Source organism: Amblyraja radiata, chromosome 20 (genome assembly GCF_010909765.2).
Source record: "Amblyraja radiata isolate CabotCenter1 chromosome 20, sAmbRad1.1.pri, whole genome shotgun sequence".
NCBI lineage: Eukaryota > Metazoa > Chordata > Chondrichthyes > Rajiformes > Rajidae > Amblyraja > Amblyraja radiata.
The window spans coordinates 9,454,283-9,470,654 of record NC_045975.1 but is presented as its reverse complement, the minus strand read 5'-3'; the positions used below and the strand labels follow the sequence as shown (position 1 = coordinate 9,470,654).

The 16,372-nt window shown below is 44.5% G+C and overlaps 1 protein-coding gene across 1 annotated transcript in view; it reads right to left on the bottom strand.

The window, feature by feature from the left end:
* Window positions 1-2,154: 2,154 nt before the first annotated feature.
* The window catches only part of LOC116984386, a 32,022-nt gene continuing 17,804 nt past the window's right edge, over window positions 2,155-16,372 (bottom strand). The window contains exon 2 of the mRNA XM_033038543.1: window positions 2,155-2,608. Coding sequence (XP_032894434.1) covers window positions 2,218-2,608 — 391 coding nt within the window. The 3' untranslated portion in view covers window positions 2,155-2,217. The remainder of the gene's footprint in view (window positions 2,609-16,372) is intronic.

Below are 16,372 nucleotides of genomic sequence, written 5' to 3'. Positions count from 1 at the left end.
GCGATAGCTACTCGCCAAGTAACTTGTCCGAAGACACAGATGCTTGAATCTGGAATAAGAAACAAACTGCCGGAAGAACTCGGTAGGTCGGGCAGCATCTGTGGGAGCAGAGAAAAGGTCAATGATTTCGGTCGATGCCCTGGAATATTGACCTTTTCTTGCCTCCACAGATGCTGCTTAACCCGCTGAATTCCTCCAGCAGTTTGTTTTTTTACTCCATGAACCTCACTGACTTTATTTGGTGTTACACACAAGCCAAGTTTAATTTATCTTGAATCGTACGATACAATCCCAACATTTCAAAGACATGCAAACATTTGCCAAATAGAACAAAGGTGAGTTCATCAACCACAATAAGTAGCTTTAAAGAATGTAACCAAGCTGAACTCGCATGTATTTAAATAAAACACTTTGATGTAAACCTCATTTTGTCAACCAAACTCCATTTTGGCCATAATAATGAAGTTGGGTTTATGTTGTACTTATTGAACAAATAAGTACAAATGTGCTTCCTTGGACTAATTGGGAGTCGCTATTTAACCACTTATGGGGCCAGGGTACACTCCAGGTACCTGAAACTGCTCACTTGAACGCCAATCTTTTCAATTAATAAAAGTTGTCACTAAAACCATTTGATGATGTTTCTTTAAATAGAAGGGGGGAAATGCAATGGAAGGTGTCTTTTAGGATTGAGTTGTGCTGTTTCAAGTGTAAAATGATGAGAGGCCTAGATAGGGTAGACAGGCAGAACCTTTAGTGCGAGAGGGTGCAAATTTAAAGGAGTGTGCGGGCAAGTTTTTACACAAAGGTTGGTGGGTGCCTGGAACGTGCTGACGCGGTGATTCATTCAACTTGGCACCCTGTTCAGCATGGACATTGTGGGCTGAAGGGCCTGTTCTATGTATTTGTGCTAGAGGGAGTGTAGCAAAGATTCACCACGTTAATCCCTGGAACGGCAGGTTTGCCACAGAAGTTAAAACTGGGCAATGAGAGTTGATCTCATTGAAACCTTAATGGGCTTGATAGATGGGCGTGGAGATGCTGTTTCTCAAACTAGGATGTCTAAAATCAGGGGGGGGGGGGTCTCAAAATATAAGGCTTGGTCATTTGGGACTGAATGAAGAAATTGATAATTCTTCACCTAGGGCTGCCATGAAGGCTCAGTCACTGAACTTTGTCAAAACAGATCAATGGATATTAATGAACATGGAGGCAGTGCATGGAAGTGGTGCTGTGGTTTTATTGCATGGTGGGTGGTGCAAGCACGAAGGACTCGTTATCTCTGCTTCTGTATTCCACGTCCCTAATGGAATAGGGACATTCCATGCAGCAGCTAGAAGCTTCTTGGTTCTAGAATTTTGCTAGATTTCTAGATTGTTTGCTAGAATTCTAGCCAATTCTAGAATTCAAGACAGTGTTGAATGCTGCTAGAACCCAAGCAGGTGGATTGGTTGCTAGTATCCAAGACAGTAGATCATATCTATCCAACTTATCAATTTCATATCTTCAGGTGGATCTGATCCCAAGGTTTCTTTGAAGATAGTTTTTTTTTACCAATCTATACAGAGGTTTTATTACCTGTTGCTTTTCAAGCCGAAATCATGAAACTCTGCCATACTCTGATCCCTGATCCCAGTGCATGAAGAGGTGTATGAAATGAAAATCACTGAAGCTTTATTGTTTGTTAGAAACTTAGTGTTTTATTGCTGTAAGAATTGAAGAGAAATACAAATGAACAATGTGTTAGTACTCAACAATATTGTCTAGCTTTTGCCATAAGCATCTGTGGCAATAGGTAATTAAGAAATTATTTGGTTTGAAGCAAACATTATTCAGTTCTAAATCTGAATGAAACAAATTTTAAACTTTTGTCGCTGGAAAATATAAGGGCAGTGTCACAAAATCCAGCAAACGATGGTTGTTGCCATTTCATTTCTGATCTGCAAGTCAAGATTTCAGCTTAAATGGGAAGGGACACTTAGATTTGCTCCTGTTTACATATCAATGAAAGACTACAATGAGATAGTACATGACGTAGGGAGTTCTGCTAAGTCTTTAAACAGGTAAACTCTGATAATCCGTGAAACGAGGAGGGGGAAAATTGGCACACTTTTTCTCTGGGCAATGTTCTACTTCTGCTATTTGCCTGGCAATCACAAAATGTACCTTTCAAGAGAAGGCAATGGCACTCTGCAACTGGTTTAGGTGCTAGAACATTCAGCAGGAGGCTATCGGCTTCATCTGGATCATTTCAAATTGCTCCCTCAAGTGGCCGGGCAGTTCCTTGGGCTTCTCGGTGACCGGGTCGACGAAGACCTGGGTGGTGATTCCCGTGGTGCAGGCCATGTTCTCGAACCCCTCGAGCAGTGGGCTGCTGGCGTGGCAACCCTCCGCGAGGAGGTCGTAATCCAAGGGCAGGGTGGCTCGGCCCCGCCGGGGCTTGAAGAGAGCCAATCGGTAGCAGACGCTGGAGCGGCCGACCCGCTCCACTCCCAGGGCCGCCAGTGGGTTTTGTGGAAACGTCAGGGCTGTGTGGAAGGTGCACTGGCAGTTCACGATGAACCCCACCACCGACGAGGTCTGGCGGTTGGCATTTAGCCCGCAATACCTAAAGTAGCAATGTTACAAAATTTTGAGATTTTAAAAATCAAGTCTGTAATTTATCCCATCAGATAAAGCATAAAAATAAGTTTAATTTGACACCTAATTCACTTTCATATCTCAAGTATTTAAAAAGTTATGGCCATTTTCATACTCGGAAATGTGCATCTTGTTCCCTATTGATTTTCTATGGACATAACAAAAAAGCTGTGATCGTGAACAGTCAAAAGCCCATAACTTTCTTAACAATTAAGAGAACTGAATGAAATTTTCAGTTATCATAGATTGAAGCATTCTGAAACAAATATAAAATAATCTTACTTGGATGACCTGAAATTAAAGCATATAATTAGTTAGTTACCTAATTGTAGCTAATTTCAGACTTCAATTACTAGATCTAAACATCTATCCATTTCTTAATAAATGATTAACATTTTTAAATAGCCTAAATGTCCAAATAATATTCACAAATAATTCACAATAAAGCATGATTTTTAAATCTCATTTACATTAATTTATAGACCAAATGGAAGGAATTTAGTGTTCAATTGCTGTAAATAAATGCCCATTTAAATCAGCTTTCCAGTGGGTCCCTGTGGAACGCGCTGGTTTAGAACGTTCACATTGCGGTAGGTTTGTGCCCCAAATGCCCAGAAAAATACTGCGGGATATAATGGGGCCAAAATGAGCTACTCGCAATATTAAACTTTGTATAACGGGTTCTTTAGAAGCCCTTTTTAATGTAAAAATATACCGCCTAACTTCAGATATTTGCTTTATGAGACCCTGCGGTTGCTGGCGGTCGCGGGTTTAGAGATTGATTTTTAAACTACTATAACTATTATACGAGGCCTTTAAAACTAATAATAGCTTTTGCGACGGGGTCTGCCAGCGATTTTTCGTTAATAATTAACTAGGCTGAACATCTTCGATTTGAACAGCCTAGAGAAAATCGCGTTTTAAACCCGCCCCCCTCTAACCGGCGCCAAAATCGCGCACACACGCAGCAGCAGATTTTCAACGACGCTTCAGGTAGGCTTTGCAACATACCTACCTAAAGCACCAAGGAGAAATGTTATCACCCAGTGGAGTTGCAGCAAATTGTGGGCGCACAGGAACCCAGACCGTCACACAAATCAAACTCCCTTCCATTGACTCCATTTAACTCGACAAGGCAACCAGCATAATCAAGGACGAGTCGCACCTGGCCACTCCCGCTTCTCCCCTCTCCCATCAGGAAAAAGCTATAGAAGTGTGAAAACGCACACCTCCATATTCAGGGACAGATTGTAATCATGTATTGTCTTTCCGCTGACTGGATAGCACGCAACAAAAGCATTTAACAGTACCCCGGTACACGTGACAATAAACTAGATTGACTAACTATCTAACTAACTAAAGGTCTGAAGAAGGGTCTCTACCCGAAACGTCACCAATTCTTTCTCTCCAGAGATGCTGCCTGTCCCGCTGAGTTACTCCAGCATTTTGTCTCTGTGGTTTAAACCAGCATCTCCAGTTTCTTCCTACACACTAAAGGGCCTGTCCCACCGGCATGCGACTGCAAGCGGCGAGGGCGACCTAAAGTGGTCACTTGAGCCGTACGGCCTCGCGGGGCCGGTCCCACTTTGATCACCGGAGCCGTATGGAGTTGTGCGGGGCTGGTCCCGACATCGCGCGGGGCTCCGAAACACTGACACTGTCCAAAAATTCCGCGCGGCAACGGCCTGTCGGCCTGCAACCGCATTGAGGCCGTACGCAGTGCCTCGACGGGCATACTCAGCATCTCGACGCCATACGCAGAGTCTTGACGGCGTACGCCTAGCGCGTGTGTTGTGCGATGACGTCACCGCCCGGCGTGCCGTTACGTGATGACGTAACCGCCCGACGCCATACGACGTCCAAATTCAGTCGGCCCACCTCCTGTCCAGCTGATTGGTGAGCTCCGCACAGCCCCGCACAACTCCAGACAGCTCCGCGGTTGGAAGTGGGACCAGCCCCGCGAGGCCATACGCCAACACGTTTCGTCGCGCTAGACGCATGCAATCGCATGCTGGTGGGACAGGCCTTTTACTACCTACCATGTCCTGTGGAACCCACTGGAGTAACTCAGCGGGTTAGGCAGCAGCTCTGGAGAAAAAGGACGGGTAACGTTTTGGGTCAGGACCCTTCTTCAGACTCAATCTGGGTTGGATCAATGCATCAACTTCCCATGGTCCATCTTTGGTGATCGTCCCCTCAGCTGTTCTGGCCCAAAGCCCCAGGACATCCTCTTAAATTCTCCTGATGAGGGAGGGTGATTTTATTGGAACATAAGACCCTAATTGGGCATGGCTACCAAGATGTTTCCACCATCTTGAACAAAAACACCTGGTTACAAGGTTAGATGCTGTAAGATCTTTAAGGGGAGGACAGGGTAAATATGTTTCCCCTATTGGAAGAATTTAAATCAAGTTACAAGATTGGGGTAAAACACAAAGTTTTGGAGTAACTCATGAGCATAGTGTAAAATGCTGGAGTAACTCATGAGCATAGTGTAAAATGCTGGAGTAACTCAGCAGGTCAGGCAGCATCTGTGGAGGGAAAGGATGGGTGACATTTTGAGTTGGGACCCTATTCAGACTGATTCTAATCAGACTGAGGAAATGTCCTGAACCAAAATGTTGTTCATCCATTTCCTCCTTAGATACTGCCTGACCTGCTGAGTTACTCCAGCATTTCACACTATGCTCAAGATTCCATCATCTGCAGTTCCCTGTATCTATAAGATTCAAGTGGTTATTTAAAAAATGAGGTTTGAAGGAAATTCTACTGGCAGTGGATGGCAATTCTTTAGGGAATTCCCCTCCGCCAACAGTTGTGGAACCAGAGCAATGGGGGGTGTTTATAGATGAAGACAAGGATAGCGGAGTCAGGGGATATGGGGAGAAGGCAGGAACGAGGTACTGATTGTGGATGATCAGCCATGATCACATTGAATGGCGGTGCAGGCTCGAGGGGCCGAATGGCCTACTCCTGCACCTATTGTCTATTGTCTGTTGTGACAGAGTGCGGTGACACTTTGCATGTTGGCCCCAGCAGAACTACCTACATCTACCACACTCGTTATGATCTTTTAATTCTCAATTCACTCTGTTTGCAATAGTTCCTCCTTTTCACTCACGAATGTGTTCATATCTGGTATGATTTGCCTGGAAAGCAACCAAAACAAAGGTTTTCACTGTATCCCAGTACATGTGACAATAATAAATCAATATTAATACCAATTGAGTTATACAGCATGGAAACAGCCCCTTCAGCCCAAAGGCTGAAGGTTTCTCAGTGATCACGAGCCACTATCCACCATCAGGAACACAATGGAGAGACTTGTCCACACAGACATCCAACAGTTCCTTCAGTAAGAATCTTCTGAGAATCCTTTCAGTAGATAGAACCCAGAGGGAACAGATAACATTTTGTCTGTGGTTTTAAATGCCTGTGGTCTGAAATGTCTGAGTGTCTCTACAACATAGAACATCGAACAGTACAATGGATGTGAAGCAGTTTCCAAGATAATAAGGAGAATTGATGTGGGGAATTAAAGAGCTGCTTGTTCTACTTGTGTAGAAAGGACCTGCAGATGCCGGTTTATACTGAAGATGGACACAAAGTGCTGGAGTGAGTCTGAAGAAGGATTCTGACCCAAAACGTCAACGATCCTTTTTCTCCAGAGATGCTGCCTGACCTGTTGAGCTACTCCAGCACTTCATGTCTGTCTATCTGCTTGTTCTGCTTGTTGGACAACTTGAGACTATGGACCTGTGCTCTGGCCTTTCATGAGTAAAACTGGGAAATTATTCTACTTGTAGAGCATGGTGGAAGGTTGACATTTTCTTCCACAAACAGGAACTGATGCTGGGCAACTCTTAACCTTACATCTGAGATTGATCGAGTTTTGCTAACCAAAATCATGGGATCTGGGTCAAACACTTCCACAGAATTAGGTTATAGAAGTTGGGAGGTCATGTTGCAGTTATTGTAGGAATGATGTTGTCAAGCTGGAAGGGGTGTAGAGTAACTTCATGGGGATGTTGCTAGGACTCGTGGGTATGAGCTATAGGGGAGGTTGAGCAGCCTAGTACTCGGAACGCAGGAGGATGAGGGATGATCTTATAGAGATGTATATAATCATGAGAAGAATAGACGCACAGAGTTTCTTGCCCAGAATAGGGAATCGAGAACCAGAAAACATCTTTAATTTGAGGGGGGGAACAGTTTAATAGGAGCCAGAGGGGTAACTTCTTTACACAAAGGTTGGTGGGTTTACGGCACATGTTGCCAGAGGAGGTAGTTGAGGCAAGTCCTATTGCAATGTTTAAGAAACATTTAGACAGGCACCTTAATAGGATAGGTTTACAGGGATATGGGCCAGGTGGGACTAGTGGAGAGGGGACATGTGGGTAGGTGTGGACAAGTTGGGCCGAAGGGCCTGTTTCCACGCTGTATGACTGGATGACTCTATAGGTCAGCCATTGGAAGGTGGAACAGCCTCAGGGGGCGAAATAGCCACTTCCCATTCCAAGCCTGTTGGCTGTGCTGACTCCTCCTGTAGCTGGAGGGAGGCAGTACAGGCCAGCATTTGTCTCTGCTGTCCCCTAGCAGTCGATGTTCAACATTCCCATTCTGTCTGTGGCCTCCTGCACTGTTCCAGTAACCCAGAGGAGCGGCAGCTCACCTCACACATGGACACCTTGCAACCTTCTGGTCTCCACATCAAAATCCAACTATTTCAGCTAACTTGCTTCTCCTCTTAGTGTTCAGTTGTACAGGGAATGTTGCAAATTCTGGATTCAGGTTTCAGCTGCAGCACTGATGGGTTTTTCACAGCTTCTATGTGTTATGAAGAAAGACTGGATAGACTCGGCTTATGAAGAAGGACTGGATAGACTCGGCTTATGAAGAAAGACTGGATAGACTCGGCTTGTACACGCTAGAATTTAGAAGATTGAGGGGGGATCTTATAGAAACTTACAAAATTCTTAAGGGGTTGGACAGGCTAGATGCAGGAAGATTATTCCCGATGTTGGGGAAGTCCAGAACTAGGGGTCACAGTTTAAGGATAAGAGGGAAGTCTTTTAGGGCCGAGATGAGAAAATCATTTTTTACACAGAGAGTGGTGAATCTGGAATTCTCTGCCACAGAAGGTAGTTGAGGCCAGTTCATTGGCTATATTTAAGAGGGAGTTAGATGTTTAGCCCTTGTGGCTAAAGGGATCAGGAGGTATGGAGAGAAGGCAGGGATGGGATACTGAGTTGGATGATCAGCCATGATCATATCGAATGGCGGTGCAGGCTCGAAGGGCCGAATGGCCTACTCCTGCACCTATTTTCTATGTTTCTATGTTTCTATGTTCCTTTGTTTGCTTTCTCTATCATTTAACCGCCCTCATAAATATACTTGAAAACAGACACAAAGCGTTGGAGTAACTCGGGTCAGGCAGCATCTCTAGAGAACTTGGATAGGTTGCGTTTCGGATCGGGACCCTTCTTCAGACTCTGAGCCTGATTGACACGGGAGTCACTGGCACTGTGAAGTAGCAGCTCCAGCAGATGCATGGTTGTGGGAAATTTCTGCAGAAGCAAAGAAGTAAGGAGCTATGGGCTCTGGAGACACTGAAAGTGTCCTGGGAGGCATGGTGGCGTGTCTCGGCTCCCAGTACAGTAATGCTGCTGGGAGTCAATCTACTGGTTACCACTCCTGCCTTTTCAACCAAAGACTGAATTAAAGTCCCACTGCAGAGATCTCAGCACAAAATCCACAAAGGCCAATACTTCAACGCAGTCTTGAGGTACTTTGAACTGAAGATCATGATACGTACAAAGGATTGCGTGACTGTATCTTGCAGGGAGGTCCTCCTGGTATCTGGCCAATGGATCTCCTTCAATTAAGCCTCTTACTCTCCAGGCAAAAGAAGGTCCATCCCATTTAATCTCTCCTTGCAATTCAAGACCTCTAAGTACCGGAAACTACCGCTTTCGTGTCCTTTCATTTTCTTGACACATGGTGTCCTACTGGTATTTAATGGTACCTCTGCGGGCAGCCGTTTCTGTAATGCGAGAATTATCAATGCTCGTCTCACACATGAATGGTCTCCAGTTCAACCCGGGGGGGGGGGGGGAACACGCATTGATAGGACAGGTTTGTAGGGATATGGACCAAACGCGGGCAGGTGGGACTAATGTAGCTGGGACATGTTGGCCGGTGTGAGCAAGTTGGGCCGAAGGGCCTGTTTCCACACTGTATCTCTCTATGACTCTAAATAATTTACGGGCCATTGCCTTATTTTGACTGTGGGATCTGGCTGTGCAGATATTGCTCCCTGCATTCTTTAGAGATACAGCCCGAAGTTAATTGGCTTCAGGACAGAAGATAGAACAGTTCAATACAGGAACAGGTCACTTGGCCCTTGACGTCTGTTCCGATATGAAACAGTGTTAAACTAATCTCCTCTGCCTGACCATGACCCATCTCCCTCCATTACCTGCATATCCATGTATCCATCTAAAAGCCTCTTAAATGCCAGTTTCATATCTACTTCCGAAACCACCCCTGACTGTGCCTTCCAAGCACTCACCACTCTCTAGGTAAATATCTTGCCTCCACATACTGTATCCTTTCAATTTTACCCCACGCATCTTATAGCTATGCCCGCTAGTCTTTGACATTTCTACCCCATCTATGCCTCTCATAATTTGATACACACTTCTATCTGGTCTCCCCTCAACCTCCAGTGCTCCAGAGAAAACAACCCAAGTTTGTGCAACATCTTTCTTCCCAGCTGTGATCAGTCAACTGAACCATCCTATCGATAATTAGACAACGGTCCTGAGCTACCATCTACCTCATTGGAGACCCTTGGACTATCTTGAATCAGACTTCACTGGATGTTATTTAACTAAACGTTATTCCCTTCATCCCGTATCTGTGGATGGCTTAATTGTAATCATGTATAGTCTTTCCGCTGACTGGATAGCATGCAACAAAAAAGCTCTTCACTGTACCTCGGTACACTTGACAATAAACTCAATGAAACTAAATGAAACTAAAATCTACTCGAATCCAGGCAGCATTCTGATAAACATATACTACAGCCTCTCCAAAGTCTTCACACCCTTCTTGTAATGGTATGAGCAGAATTGCACACAATACTCCCAACGCAGCCTATATTACTCCCAGGGCAGCACGGTGGCGCAGCGTTACAGTTGCTGCCTTACAGCGCCAGAGACCCGGGTTCGATCCCGACTAAGGGTGCTGTCTGTATGGAGTTTGCACGTTCTCCCTGTGACCACGTGGGTTTTCTCCAAGATCTTCGAGTTTCCCCCCACACTCCAAAAGACGTACAGGTTTGTAGGTTAATTGGCTTGGTATAAGTGAAAATCGTCCCTAGTGTGTGTAGGGTAATGTTAATGTGCGGGGATCGCTGGTCAGTGCGGACTCGGTGGGCCGAAGGGCCTGTTTCCAGCGCTGTATCTCTCAACAAACCTGTGGAGAGTGCCTCAGTTACATCGAAGCTGTCAGAGGCTGACTGGAAGGGGTTAAGATTGCCAGCCAGCTCGGAGTCTCATTTACAGAATAAGTCTGGCAGCCTCAGCACAACAGCGGCTTAATGACACAAACTGAACCTATAATACATTAACCTATAATGCCAGCCAGCTTCCTCCAGCCCATTAAAAGTGACCAGGTTACTGTAAGAACAAGCTACGAATGAGTTCTTCCAAGTGAAATATTACTCAATGCACAATGTAATTACTTTAATGTTATTTTTTAATATCATGACACCAAATTACATTAAGTCCCCAAATTGACACTCGTGTCTCTGGGAAAAAGACATTATCCTATTGCGTTCTTGTCCCCCGGGAAAGATCAAGTCCCACAATTGGCTTGTGGGACACACGGCAATTAACTCCCTCTGTAGCGAAAAAGTGTCGGCTCACACGGCGCTCAGACAAGACGGGGGACTGAGGCGCTGTGGTATCTGGGGTTTCAGTGCACCCTTGTTTACAATCTGCTTCAGATGTGCGCCATCTGATTCCTGTGACTGTAATGAACCAGGGATTTCCTCCCGGAGCATTCATTGTGCCAAGGGTGTAGTCACTATTGCAGCTCCAATGGGCCTTGCCTCACTAGTACTAAACATCTGTATAGATGACGTTTCTGTTCGAGACCCTTCATCAGACCTCCTGAAGGGTCTCCATTCGAAAACGTCACCTATTCCTTTTCTCCAGAGAAGCTGCCAGAGTTACACCAGCATTTTGTGGCTATCTTTGGTGTAAACCAGCATCTGCAGTACCTTGTTACACTAAACATCTGTATGTTGGTATTGGTGTTGGTATTGGTTTATTACTGTCACGTGCACTAAGACAGAGAAAAGCTTTCGTATGCATGCTATCCAACTAAATCAGATAATACTACACATGAATACAATCCCGCCATGCACAAATACAACAGGTAGAGCAAGGCAAAAAATACCAAAGAGAAGAATATAGTATTCAACATTGTTGCATTGCACTTCCAGAGGAAAAAGTCCAACATCCACAATAAGGTAGGTTGGAAGATCGGGCTTAAGCCCTAGCTACTGGGAGAATCATTCAGAAGTCCGATAACAGATGGGAAGAAGCTCTTCCTGAGTCTGGTGGAATGTGCTTTCACACTTTTGTATCTTCTGCCAGACGGAAGAGGGGAGAAGGAATAACTGAGGTGAAGAAAGTCCTTGGGTTTACAACCCATTGAGTTTAGTTTGGCTTGGAGATACAACGTGGAAACAGGCACTTTGGCCCACTGATTCCACGCCGACCAGCGATCACTGGTACACTAGTTCTATCTTACACACTGGGGAAATTTTTTATAGAAGCCAATTAACCTACTGATCTGCACATCTTTGGAATGTTGGAGGATACCAGAGCACCCGGAGGAAATCTACGCGGTTACAGGGAGAACATACAAACTTGTAAATGGGAGGCTTAGAATTAATTTCAGAAGATGCTGAATGAGTCCATGACTTTGAAGAGTGCCTGGTCAGAAGATGTTCTCAGTCTGAAGGTGGGTCCCAACCCGAAATGTCACCAGTCTATTCCCTCCACAGATGCTGCGTTTTTCCAGCACTTTCTGGGACCAGAAGAGAGGGAATGGGAGAGGGTTTGGGACATGGGGTGGGACAGGGAGCAGGGTGGGATAGGGAAAGGGAGAATGAGAAGGAGAGAGGGAGGGAGAGGTAATGTGTGAGAGAGAGAGAGAGAGAGGAAATGGGAAAGGATGTGGGAAAAAGTGTGGGAGAGAGAGCGAGGAGAAAAGAGTGGGGGAGGACAAAGGAGAAAGAGTGGGATAGGGAGGGGGAACGGCTGATGGAATGGGAGAGGGAGAGGCAAGAAAATGACAGACTGCTCAGTCAAATACAAGCTATATAATTGCAAAAGATGCAATGGACATAGCCCAATAAACGCTCTGAGATCTCTATACACCTACAGCATCTCTATACACATCCCAACATATTTGCTGAATGCCATTGTTCCTCCCTTCAGTTGCCAAGACCCTAATTGTGGTATTCCCTCCTCTGCTTCTCTCTCTCCCCCTCACTGAAATTGTTATGATTCTCCAAGGGAGAGCCGTGCATTACGGATGCTGCACAGACACAACCTTGATGGTTAAACCTTGAATCAAAGCAGCACCACATTTTAAGATTACCTCCCAATAACCAATTAATCATTAGTAGTATTCGTTAAAATGAACTGATGATGAGAGACATGACTTAATTAAACTCTAGTCTAAAATAAAACGTGTTTTAAAAGAGAATTGATAATAGCTGTGCTTTGATTTTTTTTAAATGGTGGTTAATTCCGTACAGCATTCATCAGCTTGGTGTGACACGTATTTAATAAATGCAATTATAGCTGTAACCAAGCTGAGTGGCTTGTGTTAACATTTTCCTCATTTGATACGCCTTACAAGGTGTTGACAAAGTGGAAACAGGCCTTAAATCCTTTGCTTAAATGAGTGCCACAATATAAGGTGCATGGCTCCCATTTCTAATTTCATTTGATCGTAAAATAGAATTCTCTGGTCATTAGGGTTGTCTTTGCACTCATTTGTGCTTTTCTAATATGGGACTGCAGCTGTAATAGATTGAAAGTAAATTGCCTTTGGTACTGTGCAGTCAGTTTAATGAAACGTTTTTCTTCCAATACACAATGAGAATTCCAGCCCTTTGGAGCCCCAGCTCTGGAATTCCAACCCCCTCTCCCCCCCCCTACCCTTAGCTTCTTTGCATGTCCCCACTCCTGATTGAAAGTGCACCCCAGAACGTGTAACTCTGAGTATCTGTGCTCCTCCCTCTAAGATAAGCAAGCTTCATTAATACATAGAAACCCCTTCTCCACCCTCTCCAAATTGCTATTGAGGGAGTACAGCGTAGGTTTACAAGGTATGCTGAGAGAATGGAATGGCTGGGCTTGTAGACTCTGGAATTTAAAAGGATGAGAGGGAATCTTATTGAAACATAAGATTTTTATAGGTTTGGACACGCTAGAGGTAGGAAACATGTTCCTGATGTTGGGGGAGTCCAGAACTAGGAGCCACAGTTTAAGAATAAGGGGTAAGCCATTTAGAATGGAGATGAGGAAACACTTTTTCCACACAGAGTTGTGAGTCTGTGGAATTCTCTGCCTCAGAGGGCGGTGGGGGCTGGTTCTCTGGATACTTTCAAGAGAAAGCTAGTTAGGGCTCTGAAAGATAGCGGAGTCAGGGGATGTGGGGAGAAGGCAGGAACGGGGTACTGATTGGGGATGATGAGCCATGATCACATTGAATGGCAGTGCTGGCTCAAAGGGCTGAATGGCCTACTCCTGCACCTATTGTCTATTGTGTATTATCCACGTACTTCCTGTATTCCTATAACTGGGTGCCCAAAACTGTGTACAGTACTCCAAATGTGTCTTACCCAAAGTTATACATGACCTCCTGACTCTTATACTCAATGTCCTGACCGATGAAGGCAAGCATCCTGTGTTGCCACTTTCAGGGAGCTGTGGACTTGGACCCCAAGTTCATCAATGCTATTAAAGGGCATCAGAGGCAGCAACAACCAGGTGATCTGTTTTAATGATACTTAGTGATCAATAACTGTTCATCAGGATTCCAACTCAACTGCAGAATAAAGTTGTTGCATGTTTCCAAACACCTAAAGGGCCTGTCCCACTGTACGAGGTAATTCAAGAGGTCTCCCGAGTTTTCCCCTGATTCGAACTCGGAGAATGTCCGTAGGAGTTTGTGGATGTCTCGTAGCGGCTCGTACGAGTAACGATGGTACTCACGAAATCCGGTAAACTCGCGACGTTTTTTCAACACTGTGAAAATGTCCACGAATAAAAAAAATACTCGTGATGAAGAAAATTGTAACTTTTTACTCGTACGAGCCGCTACGAGACAGACACGGACATGGACACACGGACACACACACACACTGAAGGCGGGGGCCTGGAAATGCGGGGGAGCGCTGTCTGAAATTCACACCCGCGATGAAGAGGAAGGTAAAACGCCTGCACAGTAACAGTGTCCTTTAGAGAGTGTGGAGGGGGGGAGAAGGGGGGGGGGGGGGGGGAAAGGAGAAGCGACACTTTTAAGAAGTATAATAAAGTTTAGCGGGCATTTTACTACCAGTAGGTCCTCCTTGGTCCTGAAAACTCCAATGAGCCAAACAAAATGCCCGGTCAGCGAAGGAGATTGCCTACGGCTGCCCTCGACTGCCTGTAAGTAAATAGCGACCCCACTCCACTGCACTACAAGTTAAAAATACCCAGGCCGACCAAATTTTACTTGCGGAAATTTTTTCAACATGCTGAAAAATTTCCGCGACCTAGCTGAGGCCACGAGTATTCGGGAACTTCCCTCGAGCATGAAGGAGAGTTCCAGTGACCTCATAAGACCTCCTAGGACCATGTGTCGACCATGCTGCATGTTTGAAGGTCGAAGACACTCTTCTAAACTCGCAGATTAGGTCGCCCAAGTGGGACAGCCCCTTCAGGGTTCCTTGAGGCTGTGTTAGTCGCTATAAGAATGCAGACTCCTTTGATTGCCTTGAAGGGGTAATTTACAGAGGGCACTGCCATCTACTGGCCAGTTAAAGAATAGGCTTTAATGGGACTGACAGCAAATCCCACTTAATACATCATGAATTTTGATAAGCACATTAGACAGTCATGTAGCCAGGAGGAGTAAGCTTTAATTTGATGACTACACAATGAGGGTAATATATTTTAATTTAAGCACTATAAACCTATTGAGTGCTTAATTAACTTTACCCGTCTTTAGGGGAATAAAGGCAATTTTGATGGGGTCGGAAGGACCTGTTTCAATATCAAACAGTTTTACAGAGCAAATCCTTTTATCCAGCTCGGAGCTACTGATTAACACACAAAATTAACATGTTAGTAAAATTCATTTCCATGTCACTGGGGAAATTAAAATGCACGTGTACCAAAACATGATTACCTCTCGTATTGTCTGATTACACTAAAATAATTTAATGGGTTATTTTTTAATAACTATAAAATTTAAAGTTTGCGAGGCGAGTGAATTTAATTGTTGCAGCGTGCAGAGTAACAAGGCAGGTGTGTCACATGGTGTACACTGAGAAGCACTTTATAATTGTACAGAGGAATCAAAAATTGCAGACATTGGTTTCTTTTGCAAATCTTCCAACACATTTCAAAGTATTTCTGAAGTCCAGTCACTGTTGTAAGGAAGGAGACTCCTCAGTCCATTGGCACACAGCAAGCTCCCATAGACAATGTTTTGATATCGGCAGAGAGTTGGCTGGTAATTCCAAGGATGGAAATGTCAAAGGCAGCTTTAAGGTTTTGTTTAGTTCAGAGATACAGCGCAGAAACAGGCCCTTCGGCCCACCGAGCCCGCACCAACCCGCAATCCCCTGACACGCCAACAACTATCCTATACACATGGGACAATTTACAGATTTTAACAAAGCCAAATAACCTATAAACCTGTACGTCTTTGGAGTGTAGGAGGAAACTTGAGCGCCCAGGGAAAACCCATCCAATCACAGGGAGAACGAACAAACTCCGTACAGGCAGTACCTGTAGTCAGGATTGAACCCGGGTCTCTGGCGCTGTAATGCAGAAACTCTACCGCTGAGCGGGACAACTTTAAGGTGTGAGGGGCAAACATTAAAGTTAATGTGTGGGCCAAATTATTTTACATAACGGTGGGTGTCTGGAATGTACTTCCAGGAGTGGTGTTAGAGGCAGATAAAATAGTGGCGTTTAAGATGCTTTTAGGTTGTACTGTTTTATACTCTATGTAAAATCATCAACACTGTTGCACAATTCAACAATGTCATCATATCATACTCTACCTTCGAAATTCAGTTGCACTGAAGTCAATGGAATGAGTTTCAGAGATGTAGTAGAACATGCTATCATCGCGACACACCTGTTCACCATGACTAACATTGGAGAAATGTCTAGGCAAGTCTGTTTGAATAAAGATTGATGCAAGGAACTGCAAATGCTGGAATGTTGCATAGAACACAAAGTGAATGAATGAATGAATGAATGAAATGAAAGAATGAATGAATGAATTAATTAATAAGTTTATTGGCAAAGTATTCACATACAAGGAATTAGCCTTGATGCTCCGCCCACAAGTGACAACATGACAGAGTGACAGTTTGAAATGACACATAAAACATTAAACATTAAAAATAAAACATTATCGATTAAAC